The sequence below is a fragment of the Phycodurus eques genome, chromosome 3 (genome assembly GCF_024500275.1).
Source record: "Phycodurus eques isolate BA_2022a chromosome 3, UOR_Pequ_1.1, whole genome shotgun sequence".
Classification (NCBI taxonomy): domain Eukaryota; kingdom Metazoa; phylum Chordata; class Actinopteri; order Syngnathiformes; family Syngnathidae; genus Phycodurus; species Phycodurus eques.
In genome coordinates this window covers 220,905-240,194 of record NC_084527.1, presented here as the reverse complement: position 1 = coordinate 240,194, position 19,290 = coordinate 220,905, and the positions used below count along the sequence as shown (strand labels likewise).

General features: G+C 47.0%; 1 protein-coding gene across 6 annotated transcripts; it reads left to right on the top strand.

The window, feature by feature from the left end:
• The first annotated feature begins 1,194 nt into the window (after positions 1–1,194).
• LOC133399599 (mucin-2-like) lies at positions 1,195–18,572 on the top strand. Of its 6 annotated transcripts, none has more exons than XM_061671192.1 (14): positions 1,195–1,366; positions 3,169–3,628; positions 8,151–8,409; positions 8,487–8,632; positions 8,992–9,230; positions 10,171–10,343; positions 10,520–10,543; positions 11,777–13,423; positions 13,628–13,801; positions 13,900–13,974; positions 14,292–14,459; positions 17,442–17,585; positions 17,664–17,750; positions 17,884–18,572. In XM_061671192.1, exons 2-14 carry the CDS (start codon positions 3,404–3,406, stop codon positions 18,018–18,020), a joined length of 3,498 nt encoding a protein of 1,165 aa, XP_061527176.1. In that variant the 5' UTR covers positions 1,195–1,366; positions 3,169–3,403; the 3' UTR covers positions 18,021–18,572. The 6 variants fall into 6 exon arrangements, 5 of the variants coding, with proteins under 5 accessions (XP_061527176.1, XP_061527170.1, XP_061527171.1 ...); XM_061671186.1 differs by having other exon boundaries at positions 11,237–13,423; XM_061671187.1 differs by having other exon boundaries at positions 3,150–3,628; positions 11,237–13,423.
• Positions 18,573–19,290: the final 718 nt, after the last annotated feature.

Here is a 19,290-nt window from a genome sequence, read left to right as displayed (position 1 = left end):
CATGAAGAAAAACATGATACCATGTTGACGTAATGACAAATGTGCACAATTCAGACAATATCGCTTTACATGACAACCCAGATAATTGAATGTTCCCTAAAACCCTAAAAAAGTTTATTGTATGTGTGTATATATATATATATATATATATATATATATATATATATATAATTATAAAGATGTACCTGTTCAAAAGTCAGTGTTCTGTGTAACGATGAGTCTAAGAAGAAGAAGAAGAATCACCTTTATTGTCACGAACCTGAAATTTGTTCTGTGCATTTTGCCCATCCCTGTGAACACACACACTTATTAGTGGAACACACCGGAGCAGGGGGCAGCTGAAGCGCCCGGGGTATCGGTGTCTTGCTCCAGGACACCACAGCCGTGAGTCCGGGGGATGTTGTCGGACGGTCCGGTCGGGGTCTTGAACCTAGGTCCGCCACGGTGACGGGCGATGATCTTAACTTTGAAAAGGATATGTACAATGAACAAAACTAAGAACGCTGCGTGGCGTCACGTCACCTCAGAAACGCGACAATCGAAGTGACGTCAAAGCTGAATCAGGGGTGGGCAAAGTGCGGGCCTCAGACCTCACGGGTGCCGCTCCGTCCACCGAGCATTTACAGTATCAAGAATTGTTCATCAAATCTGTCCATTTTATTGTTTTACTTTATTTATTCATCCTTCATTTATTTTTTGTTGACTATAGAAAATGAGTGTTTCATTCTTAAACAGTAATATCAATGATAATTCACTATTGTTTGACATGAATAAAGTGTACTACAATGACAATTCTTGATCAAAAAAAATTCTTGTCATTGGATGACTTCCTTCCGGTGCTTGTTGTCTACGCTATCTGCGGTTGGCCAAGTCAAAAAGTGGCTGGAAAACCGTCAGCGGAGGGCTAAGAATGAAGATTAACATAAAGAGATTTAACACCTGTGTGTGTGTGTGCGCGTGTGCGTGTGTGTGTGTGCGTGAGACAGTCCATTGAAACATAAAACCAAGAAACGAATGAAGTCATGTGTTCCTAATAAAGTGACAGTCATCTGATTAACGGTAATGATGATGACGGTGATTATGATGATGATTATAATGATGATATGTGATTATGAAGTCAAAGGAGGCGGGGCCGAGGGAGTGACGCATCAGAAGAAGAAGAAGCGTAAAGAGGATGAGACAGAAGGAGATTAGGAGAGGAAGAAGAGGAGGCGGTGGAGTGAAAGAAAAAGAGAGCTGCAAGAAAGAAGCAAAAGAAAGAAAGGAAGAAAGAGAGAATCAAAAGAGGAAGAAAGAAACCGCAAAAAGAAGGAAGACGCCTCTCTGACTTCGAGCTTGATCGACTCTGAAGAGCAATTGAAAAAAGGTGAGAAGTTGTTGTGAGTGGATGATTGTAGCGCCACCTTGAGGCCATTTTCTCTGACAGGCTAGATGAACAACTACATCAAAGACTAAATTGTTGACCACTAGCTCGATTGTTCTACTTAGTGAGTGCAAATGTACTACCCTAGCCTTTAACGACAACCGCAATTCCAATGAAGTTGGGACGTTGTGTTAAACATAAAGAAAAACAGAATACAATGATTTGCAAATCATATTGAATTGAATACGCTACAAAGACAAGATATTTCATGTTCAAACTGATAAACTTGATTGTTTTTAGCAAATAAATCATTAACTTGCAACATGTTCCAAAAAAGCTGGGACAGGTGGCAAAAAAGTAGAGGAATGCTCATCAAACACGTGTTCGGAACATCGCACAGGTGAACAGGCTCATTGGGAACAGGGGGGTGCCGGTGATTGCTTCCCTGAATTGCTCAGTCATTCACAAGCGAAGATGGGGCGAGGTTCACCTCTTTGTCAACAAGTCCAACAGTGTAGTTCATCTACCGTCCATAATATCATCAAAAGGTTCAGAGAATCTGGAGAAATCGCTGCATGGAAGCGGCGAGGCCCAAAACCAGCATTGAATGCCCGTGACCTTTGGTCCCTCAGGCGGCACTGCATCAAAAACCGACATCAATGTGTAAAGGATATGACCGCGTGGGCTCAGGAACACTACAGAAAATCAATGTCAGTCAATACAGTTCGGCGCTACATCCATGAGTGCAAATTGAAACTCTACTATGCAAAGCAAAAGCCATTCATCAACAACACCCAGAAACGCCGCCGGCTTCTCTGGGCCCGAGCTAATCTAAGATGGACCGACGCAAAGCGGAAAAGTGTTCCGTGGTCCGACGAGTCCGCATTTCAAATTGTTTTTGGTAATTGTGGACGTCGTGTCCTCCGGGCCAAAGAGGAAAAGAACCATCCGGACTGTTATGGACGCAAAGTTCAAAAGCCAGCATCTGTGATGGTAAGGGGCTGTGTTAGTGCCAATGGCATGGGTAATTTACATGTCTGTGAAGGCACCATTAATGCTGAAAGGTACATACAGGTTTTGGAGAAACATATGCTGCCATCCAAGCAACGTCTTGTTCATGGGCACGTCCCAACTTCATTGGAATTGGGGTTGTACAAGTGTACATGTAGTTTAGTACATTATTCAAGTAAAAGTGCACAGGTACAATACTACATGTAGTACGTACATAGAAGTATATGTACATGTATACTACTTGGGGGAAAGTGTAAATGCACGACATACATACGACATAGAGCATGTGAACACAACACAAGCAGACAAGACTGCCAACGTGTTACAGCTTAACATTTTGTTGTTATCACATCATGTTACGTTGCAATGCATCACGTTACGTTTTGTTACATCTTGTTAAATTCTGAAACACGGTGTAGCATTTTGTTAGTGTCACATCATGTTACATTGCGATACATCGCGTTACATTTTGTAGCGTTTTGTTAGATTGTGTAACATAGTGGAACATTTGGCGTTGTCACATCGTGTTGCATTGCGATGAATGACATTACATTTTGTCACATTTTGTTACATTGTATAACATAGTGTAACATTTTGTTGTTGTTACATTAAGTTGCACTGTGGTGCATCATGTTACTTTGTTACATCCTGTTGAATTGTATAACACAGTGTAACACAGTATTGATGTTGTCACATGACGTTACATTGTGTAATATTGGGGCACTTGCCGGTCATGTCCTCAGACAATGTTGTACTCGTCTACATTGTTAATTAGGGTGTGTGTTGACTGACAGACGTTCCAGCCAGACTGACACACGCGGCATCGTGACTGCTACATGGTCACCGTGACAATCACTCAGCTGCCACGGTAAGCAGCAGGTCACTAGCAGCTAACCATACTGGCAGTTTCCGACACACCAAGAAATGAACGCCATGCGGGCAAGCGATGCCTCACGTCCCTGAGGACCTCGCTGCCTCACGAGGACTCCGCGCCCCCCCGAGGACCTTGTAACCCCAGAGGACCCGCCCATGGACCGCCTCAAGCCCCTCCCACTCCTGCTCCTATTGGTGACGTTCTGTCGATGTCAATTTGACGCCTGTCGCTCCAAGGTGGATCCGGGCTGGGAAGCGGGGCCCGTATGGGAGGATTCCGCCTGCCAGCCGCCGCCCGCTAACATGAAAGAAGCCATGCAGATACGAGTTGATCCACCGGGGGTCACCTGCGGGAACCCCCCGGAACGATTCTGCACTCTGGTCAGTGTCCTCAGTGCGTCTTCATGTTGTCACATCTTTGTGTCCTCCTCTCTTCATGTCTTAACTCATTGACTGCCAGCCCTTTTCAAAGCAGGGGTCCCCCTATCGCCAGGCCATTTAGAGCAGTTTCACTGATCTTTGAAGACGCACAGAATATTGTGCTCTGCGGCAAAATAAGCACCAAACCTACCAAAAGAAGGCATAGACACTCTTCTTTCAACAGAAAAAAAGACTTGTTTCTAGTTTTTTCCGTTCTTTAGAAATCAGCGGTAGAACATGGATTGGCTTTAACATTTCACCTTCAACAAAGCAGAACTGTGACTTTGATCTCATATTTTGTTCTTTTGTGACACCTCTAACCAGAGCTATGGACTCGAGTCACATGACTTGGACTCGAGTCAGACTCGAGTCTAGAATTTGATGACTTTAGAGTCGACTTGACAATATGCTAAAAGGCTTGCAACTCGACTTGGACTTGAACAGCAATGACTTGTGACTTCACTTGGACTCGCTACGTTGACAAAGCACTGAGAAACCAACACTTTTTAGCTTTCTCTTGCTGTTTTACGACAGGAAAATATGATAAGTGACACCATAATGCTTAAGATTTTAATGATAATTTATTAGGTCAAAGTGTTCTACACCATTATTGCTAATGTGTAGTTAGTTTCATTAAAAAAAAAAAAAACAGTAGAACATAAATCTACAATAAATGTAACATCTAAATAAAGTATACATTCCTTTAGTCTGTGTAGTGTTCTCAAGAATCAGTCTCGTATCGTATTTCGTTTTTTCTTCACTTTATTTACCAATCGATCAGCACACAGCTAGCATCTATTCGAGATGAAACTACATTCTTCTTCGTGTCCTCTTCTTCGGCTCTTTTTCACATACTATTTTTATGTAATGCCCCCTAGTGTTCTGACCGATGTACCACAGTTGGATAAAATTACGCCTTTATAACAAGAAGACAAAATTGTGTTCCTCTTTTTTTGAATGAATACCGTATGTTTTTGATACTCACAAGAAATGCCAAGTTTAAACTGAAATCTATTTATATTTGTGTTTGAAATTGCCTCACTAGAAATATTTGTAGACAAGAAAATGCAGTTTCCTGCTCTATGCACAATCTGAATGTAAGAAAAATACTGTTGATTATCTAAAAGAGGAAACCAATTGGTCGTTCATTATTCAGTAAAATGTCTCATTTTCTCGTGGATTCATAATTGCCCTTTAACCGAGCAAAAATATATTTTATCTTCATACTTAATTATTCCGATAGAATTGTCAGTAGAATATTGGATGACTAATTGCAGCACTACTGGATGCAAATTGTCATTTGTGACTGGTCAGTTTAATGTCCATCCATCCATCCATTTTCTACCGCTTATCCGAGGTCGGGTCGCGGCAGCAGTAGCTTTAGCAGGGCCGCCCAGACTTCCCTCTCCCCGGCCACTTCATCCAGCTCTTCCGGGCGGGATCCCTCACCGTTGGTGTCCACCAACGGGTGCGGGGATCGCCGCTACGACAGGCACCGACCACCTTACGGCCACAACTCCGGTCGGCCGCCTCGGCGACGGAGGCGCGGAACACGGTCCGCTCTGACTCGATGTCCCCCGCCTCCCCTGGAACGTGAGCCAAGTTCTGTCGGAGGTGGGAGTTGAAACTCCTTCTGACAGGGGATTCTGCCAGACGTTCCCAGCAGACCCTCACAATACACTTGGCCCCGCCACGTCGTACCGGCATCTTCCCCCACCGTCGGAGCCAACTCACTACCAGGTGGTGATCAGTTGACAGCTCCGCCCCTCTCTTCACCCGAGTGTCCGAGACATGCGGCCGCAGGTCCGATGACACGACCACAAAGTCGATCATCGAACTGCGACCTAGGGTGTCCTGGTGCCAGATGCACGTGCGGACACCCTTATGCTTGAACATGGTGTTCGTTATGGACAAGCCGTGATGAGCACATAACTCCAATAACAGAACACCGGTCCGGTTCTGATTGTGGGGGCCGTTCCTCCCAATCACACCCTTCCAGGTCTAACTGTCATTGCCCACGTGAGCATTGAAGTCCCCCAGCAGAACAATGGAGTCCCCAGCGGGAGCGCTCTCCGTCACCCCCTCCAAAAAGGGTGGGTACTCTGAACTGCTGTTTGGTGCATAGGCACAAACAACAGTCAGGACCCGTCCCCTGTCCCGAAGGCGGAGGGAGGCGACTCTCTCATGCACTGGGGTCAACCCCAACGTACAGGCGTCGAGCTCGGGGGCAATAAGTATACCCACACCTGCTCGGCGCCTCTCACCGTGGGCAACTCCAGAGTGGAAGAAAGTCCAACCTCTCTCAAGAGGACTGATACCAGAGCCCAAGCTGTGTGTGGAGGCGAGTCCGACTATATCTAGTCGGAACTTCTCGACCGCACACACCAGCTCGGGCTCCTTCCCTGCCAGAGAGGTGACATTCCGCGTCCCTACAGCCAGCTTCTGTAGCCGGGGAATCGGATCGCCAAGGTCCCTGCCTACGGCCACCGCCCACCTGGCACTGCACCCGACCCATATGGCCCCTCCCACAGGTGGTGATCCCATGGGAAGGGAGACCCACGTTACGCTTTCGGGCTGTGCCCAGCCGGGCCCCTTGGGTGCAGGCACGGCCACCAGGGGCTCTCCTTCGAGCTCCATCGTTTGTCGTCATCATCAAGGCTTTGTCTGGTCCCTCACCTAGGACCTGTTTGTAATGGGTGACCCTGCCAGGGGCAAAAAGCCCCAGACAACTTATCTCCTAGGATCATTGGGACACACAAACCCCTCCACCACGATAAGGTGACGGCTCAAGGAGGGGCAGTTTCAGGGTTAGGGTTAGTTTAATGTCACTTCAGAAATGAAAATGAGAAAAAGTAAGTCATAGCATAGCATTTTCATAGAATAACTGAAAACGTCCAATCAATCGGTTTGAAGATTGGTTTTAAAGGTGAAAAAATTTAGTTTGTATATTTAGTTTTTATAAAGGTTCAATGCACTTGTTTGTCAAATTTGTTTTGATAAATAAATATGGATTTCAAAATATTATAAATATATAAATGCACTATATAATATACCATCCATCCATCCATTTTCTGAGCCGCTTCTCCTCACGAGGTTTCGCGGGCGTGCCGGAGCCTATCCCAGCTGTCATCGGGCAGGAGGCGGGGTACGCCCTGAACTGGTTGCCAGCCGATCGCAGGGCACATACAAACAGACAACCGTTCGCACTCACAGTCACACCTACGGGCAATTTAGAGTCTCCAATTTACGCATGTTTTTGGGATGTGGGAGGAAACCGGAGTGCCCGGAGAAAACCCACTATATAATATACATATTCATTAAATATAAATTATATATATGAAAATATATTTTTATTTTGTTGGTAAAAAGACTCAAAAAGACTCAAAACTCAATGTGTAGGAACTGCGACTTGACTTGGGACTTGCATGTCTCGACTTGAGACTTGACTCGGGACTTGGTGGTTTCGACTTGGGACTTGACTCTGGACTTGCATGTGTCGACTTGAGACTTGACTCAGGACTTGCTGGTTTCGACTTGGGACTTGACTCTGGACTTGCATGTGTCGACTTGGGAATTGACTCGGGACTTGCTTGTGTCGAATTGAGACTTGACTCAGGACTTGCTGGTCTCGACTTGAGACTCGACTCAGGACTTGCCGGTCTCGACTTGGGACTTGACTCGGGACTTGAGGGCAAAAAACCTGAGACTTACTTGTGACTTGCAAAGCAATGACTTGGTCCCACCTCTGCCTGAAACTATAAATCAACAAAAACAAATATGAGAAAGGGATTTTGATGGCAAAATAATCATTTATTAACAAGTAAGAAACATGGCGTGAACGCAGACTCAGCGCATGGCTCGAGTTAATTGTCAGCGCCTTTTTTACATGCCGTTCGCCATTCATTACATCAACCACGTTACCATGGCAACACACGCTTTGTAGTAGCTACCACAACACATACTCCGTTTATAGCATATATGCAGGTATATATACATACTTTGTTGGAGTGTCAGGTGCCTAAACTTGTCCAATTTCCAATAAATTGGCATTTCTCTAGCTCACAATCAATGGGAAGAGATTAAATTCACTGCCTAATCTTGTCTTTCATTTTCTACTCAAAAGCTGTGCTGATCTCAACGCGATACAACATCGCCATCTACAGGGATTTGCTAGTCATTAGCATGGTATACAAACCTGAATTTCACAGACATGCTACGCGAGACCCTCTTCCAAGCCTTCCATTGAAAACGTAGTTGACGTAGTGTATATGTTTGTCGGGGGCAGTAAACAGTCGGATTCCAGTTAATGAATAGAAACATCCATGGCAGTCAAAGAGTTAATGTCTTTATGATTTAATGTCCTTCATGTCCTCATAGTCTCATGTCCTTCCATCTTCCTGTCCTTGTGTCTTCCTGTGCTCGTGTCTTCACGTCTTGATATTTTCCCGTCCGCACGTCTGCGTCACCGTGTTTCCTCGATTAGGAGAACCCGTACTTGTGCAGCGATGAGTGCGACGCGTCCAGTCCGGATTTGTCTCACCCGCCTCAGCTGATGGGGGACCGGGAAAGGGGCGGGCTCATCACGTACTGGCAGACGGTCACGTGGTCCAAGTATCCCGAGCCGCTACTGGCCAACATCACGCTGTCCTGGAACAAAAGTCTGGAGGTGGTGGACGACCTGGTGGTCAGCTTTGAATACGGACGCCCCACCAGCATGGTGTTCGAGAAGTCCACGGACAAAGGTGAGACGGCGTACGTCCCGTGTCACACGGTCGGCGTACTCCCCCAGTCACGCTGTTTGTCGTACTTCCTGCGTCAGGGCTGACGTGGCAGCCGTACCAGTTCTATGCCGACGACTGCATGGAGACGTTTGGCATGCCGCCCAAGCGAGTGTCTGACTTGGCGCCCAGCAACGTGACCAGGGTCATCTGCACAGAGCAGTACTCCAGATGGGTGGGCGCCAAGGTGACGTTTGGACAGAAACCTTTCAATAATAATCTCGTGGCTTAGTTTGTGTAGCATTGTTAAGCAACATGTGGATGACAAAGCCCCTCATAGGATGGTCAAATCAACAGTATTCTGGTCCAGGGTGGAGCAGAAATGCTAATGCACTAATGCCAAACTTCAGACGAAGAAGAAGGTGGCATTTGAGGTTGGAGAAGAGATGCAAACATGGTAACACTAACCATTAGGAAGAGAAGACAGGAGTGTTTGAGTTTAGAGCAGAGACACTAACAGGCTAACACGCTAGCATGCTAATGCTAACCTCTAGGTGGTCTTTGAGTTTGCACCAGAGATGCTAACATGCTAATGCTAACCCCTAGGAGGAGAAGACGGTGGTATTTGAGGTGGGAGCTCGCTTACGAGTGTTTGCGGGCCCCAAACTCCTGAACATGGACGCGTTGTACACGCGGCTGCAGAGCAGCAAAGCTCTGCGAGACTTCTTCACCTTCACCAACCTTCGCCTTAGACTCCTGCGACCGGCTCTCGGCGGGACTTATGTCCAGAGAGATAACCTGCTCAAATACTTCTATGCCATCTCCAACATCGACGTACCTGCCAGGTACATCCAAAACCACATTGTCACTTGCTTGAAATCACTTGTTTGTTTTTTGGGGGGTTGGTTTCCGTCTCATGCGATTGAAGATTACGGCTTTTGTTACCATGACACCAAGGGGGCAGTGCGAGGGCGGTGCCACAAAGCGCGCAACAGAGAGGAAACATGAAGCAGTTTGGTTTGGGGTCATTGACACCAAAAGGGGGGAATGTATGGCAGAACAAACTACAGTGAATTTGCACCATAGGCTTGGGTCACTTTGCCCCGTTGTGTAACTGTCCGAAAACATGTTTAATCAGTGAGCTTCCTTTTCAGAGACTATCCTCTCATTGTTCTGACTGTCCACACAGTTCCAAGAATGAAAGCGGCTTGCAAGAAATATTTGAGACCATGTATAAAAAGATCACATCATCACCTCCAATTGTCTGTGTCTTTTTTTTTTTTTGGAGCTGTTTATCCACAACACTATTCAGTGTTGCCAACTTTGTGGTTATATTTAACCACTTTTATGACACCTCTAGCAGTTGTTTTTGAAAAAAGCGACTATCAACAAATTGAGACACTTTTTGAGGAGACTCTTCGACTCCCACTATGGATTTTCCCTGGCGGAGGCAGCACTTCGTCACCAAGCCGCCCAATTACACTTTGTCAATTAGTGTAGCTGCTCCCATATCGACAACTTTGCCTCAACGTTGCTTGAAAATGGAGGCCTGGCTGCCGGATCATGGGTGGAGAAACTCTGTGTGGGGATGGGATTATGCAATTCAACCAAATTGTGACATCACAAAATTGAGTCGATCTTGCTCACAGACGCATTTTCGTCGCTAACTGAAGGTTCACTTGGTTAACTACACACGAAAACCACGACTGCACACAACTATTTCACACAAAAATTCAAACTCCATTTTCACAATATGTTCCTACAATTGTTGCGTGTGTGTTACAGGTGTAAATGTAACCTGCACGCATCTCGTTGTGCGCTACGTGATGCCACGCTGATGTGTGACTGTGAACACAACACAAGCGGACAAGACTGCCAACGTTGCAACGCCGGGTTTGAGTCCCGCAACTGGATGCCCGGAAGCTTCCTGCCTCTATCCAGAGGCACCGCCAACGCTTGTATGGCACACACACACACACACGCACGCTCACACACACGCACACACACACACACACTCACACACACACACACAATCAGATCTTTTGATTACTAATGTTTTTATATCTACAGTGTTGGTTGTATTCTTCCATTCTTCCATCGTATTTTTTTTGTTTTTGTATTTTGTTTTTTTTAGGTGAAGCGGCAGAAACAACAACCAGTAAGTATCTCTCTATCCATCCATCCAGAAAGATAGCGGGCATGGGCAGAAGCATTATGGCGAAACGTTAATCTGTCTTCTTAAAACAGCGACAAGTGGTTTGTGTGTGTGTGTGTGTGTGTGTGTGTGCGTACGTCCATTTGTTGAATCTTTTTTAGTGCACTAGAATGTCAATCTCTATCTCACACACACACACATACACATACTAATTCTCTGAGCTCATATTTGAGGTTCTGAAAGCGATTTCAGGATCCTACAGGATGTGAGATTGTGAGAGGATCCAGATCATGTGTGAGGTTTTGAAAGAAATTCCAGGTCAGCCTAGGGTTCTGAAGGTGGTTCCAGATAATATGGGAGGATCTAAAGAAGGTTTCAGGTCAGGTATGAGGTTGAAAAGATCGTTTCAGCTCAGACAGTATGTGAGGATCTCAAAGAGGTTTCAGATCATGTGTGAGGTTCTAAAGGAGATTCCAGGTCATGTTGGAGATTCACAAGGAGTTTAATTTGGGGATGAGTCTGATCTTGATTTGACAACTTTACTCGGTCTACTTTCATTGCCTTTGACTGTGCTTAATTTTGTGTTATTGGATTTATGTTCAATTGTGTTAGCATGCGAGTGTGTGTATGTGTGTTAGTGCGTTGTTGTAGAAAAGTGAAAAGGACTAAAAAGCCGTAAATGTTCTTCTCTGACAGTGGCTGATGACTCTGACAGAAGTTCTGCTTCAACACGTGGAATCATTGACACTTATTCGACTTCCACTATTGACACTTCTACTTCTTCTAGTTTTATGACTTTGACTTTTGATACTACAACCGACGTTAGTAGTACTTGGACTGCTTCAACAATTGCAACGATCACTTCTTTGGACACGTCTGAGTCTTTCTCTACCTCTCCTATGGACTCTTCTACTTCTAGTTTTACTACTAGGAATTTTGGTACGTCTGCTGACCTTAGTGGTTCGTGGACTACTTCCACTTTTGAAACTATTACGTCAATGGAAACAACCGATACTTTCTCTATTTCAACTTCTATTGACTTGTCTTCTAGTTCTACTTGGACTGCAGGTGGTTCTGCTGTTCAAATGTCTAGCTCTTCCAGCTCAGGAGCTGACAGCTTTATGACTGACAGTTTTATGATTTACAGTTCTGCGACAGACAGTTTTACACCTAACTCTGTCACAGTTTTGACAGAGTACAACAATATGAGGTCTTCTACTATTCCGGACTCCGTAGGTCTAAAGTGGGGAAGCGGTGACTCAGCATCAGCAGGGGGTGCTAGCGTTCCTCCGGCGGTTCCTGCTGTTGGCACCTCAGGTGTCCGTCTGCGTTTAGACATTAGCGGTCCAATGGTACCAAGTGGCACTAGGGTGACCTCAAACATCAACGCTGACTCTCAGGTGTCTATTTCTGACCCAGTGACTCTGCCCCCTGACAAGACCGACTTTGTCCCCTTGTGGACGTCCACCAGCAGCTTCTCACCTTCAAGCTCAAGTTTCTGGATGTCAGAAGTAATTCCATCCGATGGCACGGTCCTTTCCAGAGATACTCCAACTCCTCAGACATCTACTGCTGGAGATCCTGAATTGACACCGGGAACTTCTAATGGACCTCCTCCCGAAGGATCTCCTACTGATGACCTGCTCCCCATTGAAGCTTCTGAAGGACTTCTTCCTGATACTTCTCCCGATAATGTAACTCCCACTCCCAATGGACTTCTTCCTGACAGACCTTCTGATCTACTCTCCACTAATGTACCTCCTCTCGACAAAACCGTACTTGAGATACCGACCCCTGATGTAGCCTCTCTTGATGTCCCTCCAGAAACCAAGTCCACCAAGATAAATGTTCCACCTGCCGATGTAGTTCCACCTGATAGTCCGCTTGCCAAGCAACCTCCTCGTGAAGATGCAACGCCCCCTGAACGAGACAGTTTGGATCAAATTGTACCGTCTGACAGATCTCCTCCAGACACAACTTTCTCTGAAGCAGCTCCTGTGGATGGAACGCAAAGTGATAGAACACAGCTGAAAAGATTTCCGCCAAATTCACCTCCTGATGCAACTTCTTCTGATAGAGCTCCTCCTGACAGGCCCTCTTCTGATGTAACTCCTTCGTTGGTTGAACCTTCTTCTGAAGTACTTCCTACTGAGGTGCGCTCCCCAGCTCCTGATGCTGCTCTGAACATACCTCCTTCGCAAATTGGAGAAATTGTACAGGACAAACAGCCAATTGCAGCAGATTGGTCAGAGCCTACTGCAGACTTGGCCCCAGTAGACTTCACCTTCCCTTTTTCAGAAGATCAGGATTCCACTGGACTAGGAACAGAAGACTCCAGTCTAGATGCTGGATTAGATTCTGTTGATTCAGATTTCACTGGCCCTGAAACACCACCTGAAACAGAACGTTCAAATCAGTATTCTGGATCAGATTCAGTTGACCCTGATTCCACTCGACCCGGAACACCTCCTAAAACAGAAGATTCAAGTCCAGATTGGGGATTTGAGACAGTAGATCAGGATTCCAATGGCCCTGGAACACGTCCTGGAACAGAAGACTCTAATCCAGATTCTGGTTTGAATTCATTCGATCGGGATTCAACTGCACCATCGACACCTCTTAAAATAGAAAGTTCCAATCCGGATTCTGGATCAGATTCAGTTGAACGTCGTTTGGATTCCAAAACAGGCCAAACAAGAGCTGAAAGCCGTCAGGAACCTGAATCACAGTCTTCGGACTCTAGCCCTAAAATTCCTGAGCAGAAATCAAGACCTGATTCTCCTGAAAGATTTGACGAAGCAAGAGAGGATTCTTCTTTGGCAACTCAGCAAGGAGAGCAAGAGTCAGAAAAATGGAGAAAAGAGGAGAAAACCAGTGAAAAAGGTGATGGATGGATGGATGGATGGATAGGATAGATAGATAGGATAGATAGATAGATAGATAGATAGATAGATAGATAGATAGATAGATAGATAGATAGATAGATAGATAGATAGATAGATAGATAGATAGATAGATAGATAGATGCTTGTTCGTGAATTTGTTTAAATGTGAAAGAAGTAGCTGAACAATGTGTTTGATTGACAGCTGTGGAGTCGGAAGAAAAAGAAGGTTTGAAGGAAGGAGAGGAGAAAAAGAAGAAAGAAGAGAAGGCAAAGAAAGAGTTAGAAGAGAAGAAAGTAAAAGAGAAGGAAGACGAAAAAGATAATGAAGAGAAAGCGAAGAGAGACGAGAAAGAGGAAAAAGGCTATGAGAAAAAAGGTAACAAAGGAGCATGGCGCCAGTATTAGCTTTAGAGTATTCCTGATGCGTTGCCACAGTTACACGTCTTTTCTTTTTCTTTTTTTTTGCCTGCGAAGCGACTCAGAAGATTTTGATACCCGGCAGTGCGACGAGCAGCAAACTTTCCAAAATCGCCTACGTCACCTTCCAGGGTAAGCCCGCCCCGATGCCGCTAACCCCGCCCCGGCAACTCCAGCTCCTCCCCTTTCACCATTTGTCCCCGACCCAGTGGCTCTGACTCCTCCCACATTCCCAAAAAACCTCCCTGGTCATGATCATGAGTTTAGTGATCATGTAGTGATTGGCATAGTTGTCACCCTTGACCAACATTCATGAGCTGTGTTAGCATGATTGTACACCACAAGTATGTTAGCAAATTCTTACCAGATGTCCCAGCAACATTTGTATGGTTTCCGTTCTGCCTGCGCGCGTGTGTGCGTGTGTGTGTGTGTGTGTGTGTGTGTGTCAGAGTGCGAGTGCAACGGCCACTCGAACCGCTGCAGCTTCATGGACTTCCTCAACGTGGTGACGTGCGTGAGCTGCAAACACAACACCAGAGGGCACCGCTGCCAACACTGTCGTCTCGGTTACTATAGGAACGACAAGCTGCCGCTCGATCACCAGGATGTTTGTGTGGGTCAGTCACGCACACACACACACACACACACACACACGCTTGCTTACATTGTGAAATACCAACAGTCTTTATTGTTGGTAAAGTAACCAACAAACACGAAAACTGATCCGATTTTTAAAAAAAGGCAATCTGAACAAAAAGTGAAATCCAGAAGAATTGCTTATAATTGCCTCTGATGCCACACAAGCACTACATGAAACTCGGCAACTTACATTAACACAGTTGTTTGATACCAAGATGCCACAAGATGGACTGGCGCCGCGAGCCCGCGTGACCTCATTTCCATGTGCCAGGACGCATGCAAATCGGATGTTAATGAGCCATGTGCTCGCGCGGACTCCCTGCGCTCTTGAAATCGGCAGGCCGGGGTACAAATCCCCACTGCAGGAGCTCAGTTTGGATAAACATTTTCAAGCTTTTTTTGTGTTTATTTACAGTAATTTTGTACTGTATTGTGTTGTCGGCCATGGAAAAAAAGTATCAAACAATTTTGTATTAAGAAAACCCAAGAAAAAAAGTGCTGCAATATAATAGACAATCGGCTGTAATGGATGACCCCGGCCGCCCATTCATCCATTAAATCGAGGTGCCACTGTACTTTTATATGATACAGTGCTTTGGTCTGAGCATAAAAACAGTAAAGGAATGACATTTTCAGAAAATAAAAGGATGGGTCCGCCCATTCAAAAAAAATGCAAAAATGCGAATACGCATAAAAGCGCTGTACAAAAGCTCGGTGACAACAAGGAAGGAGTGGAACAAGAAATGTTGCTGAGAAGATGCTAAAAAGATAACAAGAGTAGAAGCCAGGAATAAAATGAAAAACATTAACACGGAGTCGACAAAAACAAAAAAGCCGTCATCCAGAGTCTTCTCGGTCCCAGTGTAGGCCCGGTACAAACATGAAGACAATTGGGCTCAATATTTCCGACCTAAAAGCTTTGTGTGTGTGGGGAAGGCCCACGTCTCCTGAGCCATGGCGGAATGTAGCCAATCAAGACGCAACCTGATTCTGCAAAAGGAAAAGACCGTAAATAAAAACAAGCATGTCTTGGCCGAAGTCGATTGTTGTCTAAAAGTGGCTTCCCCAAACCGCAAGAAGTATTTTCCAAAGCAAGGCGGGGACCTCGGCGATCCGATCCCCGGCTACAGAAGCTGGCTCTAGGGACGCGGGATGTCACCTCTCTGGCAGGGAAGGAGCCCGAGCTGGTGTGTGCGGTCGAGAAGTTCCGACTAGATATTGTCGGACTCGCCTCCACGCACGGCTCGGGCTCTGGTACCGGTCCTCCCGAGAGGGGTTGGACTCTCTTCCACTCTGGAGTTGCCCACGGTGAGAGGCGCCGAGCGGGTGTGGGCATACGTAGTGCTCCCCGGCCCGGCGCCTGTACGTCGGGGTTCACCCCGGTGGACGAGAGGGTAGCCTCCCTCCGCCTTCGGGTGGGGGGACGGGTCCTGACTGCTGTTTGGTGCAGTTCAGAGAGACCTGGAAGGGCGTGATTGGGAGGAACGGCCCCCCCCCCGAGCAGAACCCGAGCGGTGTTCTGTTATTGGACTTCTGTGCTCGTCACGGATTGTCCATAACGAACACCATGTTCAAGCATAAGGGTGTCGACACGTGCACTCGGCACCAGGACACCCTAGGTCGCAGTTCGACGATCGAGTTTGCGGTCGTGTCATCGGAATTGCGGCCGCATGTCTCGGACACTCGGGTAAAGAGAGGGGCGGAGCTGTCAACCGATCACCACCCGGTGGTGAGTTGGCTCCGACGGTGGGGGAAGATACCGGTCCGACGTGGCGTGCCCAAACGTATTGTGAGGGACTGCTGGGAACGTCTGGCGGAATCCCCTGTCAGAAGGAGTTTCAACTCCCACCTCCGAAAGAACGGGAGCTCGACAGGCGGATCGGTGCAGCGTCTGCAGCGATGCGGACTTTGTATCGATCCGTTGTGGAAAAGAAGGAGCTAAGTCGAAAGGCGAAGCTCTCGCTTTACGTTCCTACCCTCACCTACGGTCACGAGCTGCGGGTCGTGACCGAAAGAACGAGATCCCGGATACGAGCGGCCGAAAGGAGTTTCCTCCGCAGGGTGTCCGGGCTCTCCCTTAGACAACGGGTGAGAAGCTCGGTCATCCGGCAGGATCTCAGAGTAGAGTCGCTGCTCCTTCACATCGAGAGGAGCCAGATGAGGTGGCTGGGACATCTGATTCGGATGCCTCCCGGACGCCTCCCCGGTGAGGTGATCCGGGCCACGGGGACGACCCAGGACACGCCGGAGAGACTACGTCCTTCGGCTGGCCTGGGAACGCCTCGGGATACCCCCGGAAGAGATGGATGAAGTGGCTGGGGAGAGGGAAGTCTGGGCGTCCCTGCTAAAGCTACTGCCCCCGGATGGATGGATGGATGGAAGAAGAAGAATCACTTTTTATTGTCACGAACATGCATGCATGCACACGTAATATGTTCTCTGCATTTTACCCATCACAGTGAACACATACACATGTTAGTGGAACACAATGGAGCAAGGGGGCAGCTGAAGCGCCCGGGGAGCATTTCGGGGGATCGGTGTCTCGCACAAGGACACCACAACCGTGAGCCCGGGGGATGTTGGAGGATGGTCCGGTCGGGGTCTTGAACCTAGGAACCCCACGGTGGCGGGCGCTGATCTTAACCATTGGGCCACGGCTGCCCAATGAGGGTAAAATGGCGATCATTTTCCCAGACTCCCAGCTCCGGCAACGTCCGGAAACACTCGGCAAATCTCGTCGCATATCTGGAAATGTTTCTACTTCTTCGGTTTTGTTAGCTCACGTGTGTGAGATTTTGTCCAGGTGCGTGCCGTTGCTGCACTCCTCCCTGCTCGCCGCGCCCCCTACAGGAAGACAAGAAAGAAACACAGCGAACAAAAACCCAAAACAGGATTACGAGTGGCTCACGACGGTGTTGCGCTGTTGTTGTTTTGTCGTGTGGTGTGTGCGCGCGTGTCAGAGTGCGAGTGCGACGCCGTCGGCAGCCGGTCCGGGCACTGCGCCGCCTTGGGGGCGTGTCAGTGCAGGCAGGGCGCCACCGGGAGGCGCTGTGACCAATGTCTGCCGGGATACACCCGGAGAGGAGGTGGGGTCGGCTGCACAGGTACGTGGAACAGGGGGAGGGATCTGATGGTCGATTGACGGACGGACGACTAACTAACAAGTCGTAACTGTCAATCAGCCAACGTGTGCGATGAGGCTCAGTCGTGTCAGAATGGCGGCACGTGTGTGGACTTCCTGCGCTGCGAGTGTGCCGACAACTTTGCGGGTAAGCGCGGCGTGATGATGTCACGTGTCGGGTGATCTGTTCTGATGATGTCACGTGTCAGGTGATGCACTCTGATGATGTCACGTCAGGTGATGCGCTTTGTGACGTATTGCTGTGGTGTGTGTGCATTCAGGTGTGTACTGCGAGCAGCGCGTGTGTCTGAAGAACAGCGGTTGCCTTGACGACAACACAAGCGCCGCCTCGCCACCGGTGACCTCACGGCTCCGCCTCCCGCTGGCCCTCAGCCTGATCGCCGCCGCCGCCTTATGATTTCGGCGATGTCAGAATTCCGTGACGCGGCGTAACCGAGCCTGCGGGCGGCATGACTGTTGTTGACATTTTCTATTAGCTGTTGACTTTTTTGTTGACTGTCAGTGATATTTTTTGGGACTGTTGACTTTTTTTTGGACTGTTGTTGACATTTTATGGGACTGTTGACTTTAAGCTGTTTATTGTCATTCACAGTTGAAGTTTACAGTCAAACTAAACAAAACTCAGAGAATTATAACTTGTGTATTTAAACAACCACATAAATTTGCCTTAGGAAACGCTGCCAGCTTAATGCTAACACCGTAGACGGGCTAACAAACAGCATCTCTGGTGTTATAACGTTAAAGAACACATTGTGTTGACACATAGACAGATAATGATACTCATAGGCATATATTATTAATCCTCTGCAAAAAATGGAAAATACTACTGCAGCTTACTTATTGAGCAGTTGTGAGCGTCCTCTTCCTGTATATCCCTGTCTATATTGTACTGCCCCCCTGGTGGCCGAGGTGCACATACGAGGAGCTGCACAACTAATAAATCATGACACACGAACTGTTTATTTCTTAACATTTAATTGTTTTCTTTTTTTAAACTATGTACACTACACACAAATGTTTCTTCCTAACAACAACACATTTGCACATTTTGTCGTGTTTTATAGCAGCTGTAACTGATTAACAGCAGTTGCACTGGTTTCAATTTCACTTCACTGTTTGAACTTACAAACGTACGATCAACATGTATATTGCCCAAATGTAGGAAAGTATCGCTAAAATCAAACAAACATCAAATCTCGTGTTGTCACGTCTGTGACTGACAGCCCAGCAATTCAAGATGATCCCTGTGCACGTCATATGTCCAGTACGTAGTGATTCGGGAGTCTGGAATGATGAATGACGTTTACAATCATTCACTCATTCCCTTTGATCCCCGATCACGGGAGGGATTCTTAAATGAGCCGCTCATTGGTCCTCAGTCGGAAAAGGGCGGCGTGCCCTCTCGGGGTCGGGGGTGAGATCCCGCCTCGAGTGGAGGAGTTCAAGTATCTCGGGGTCTTGTGAGAAGCTCGGTCATTTTGTCACCATGACTTTTTTAAGGTCTGCTTAACAATATGTCAAAGCTTACAATTATTTGTAATATGCATTCAACAAAATTAGACAATGAAACAAATCAATGGCTAAATAACCCAAAATAACAAACACTCCAAAGGTCACGAGTACAAATGTAATTAAATAACAGTGAAGACATTGAAATGGGAGCAACA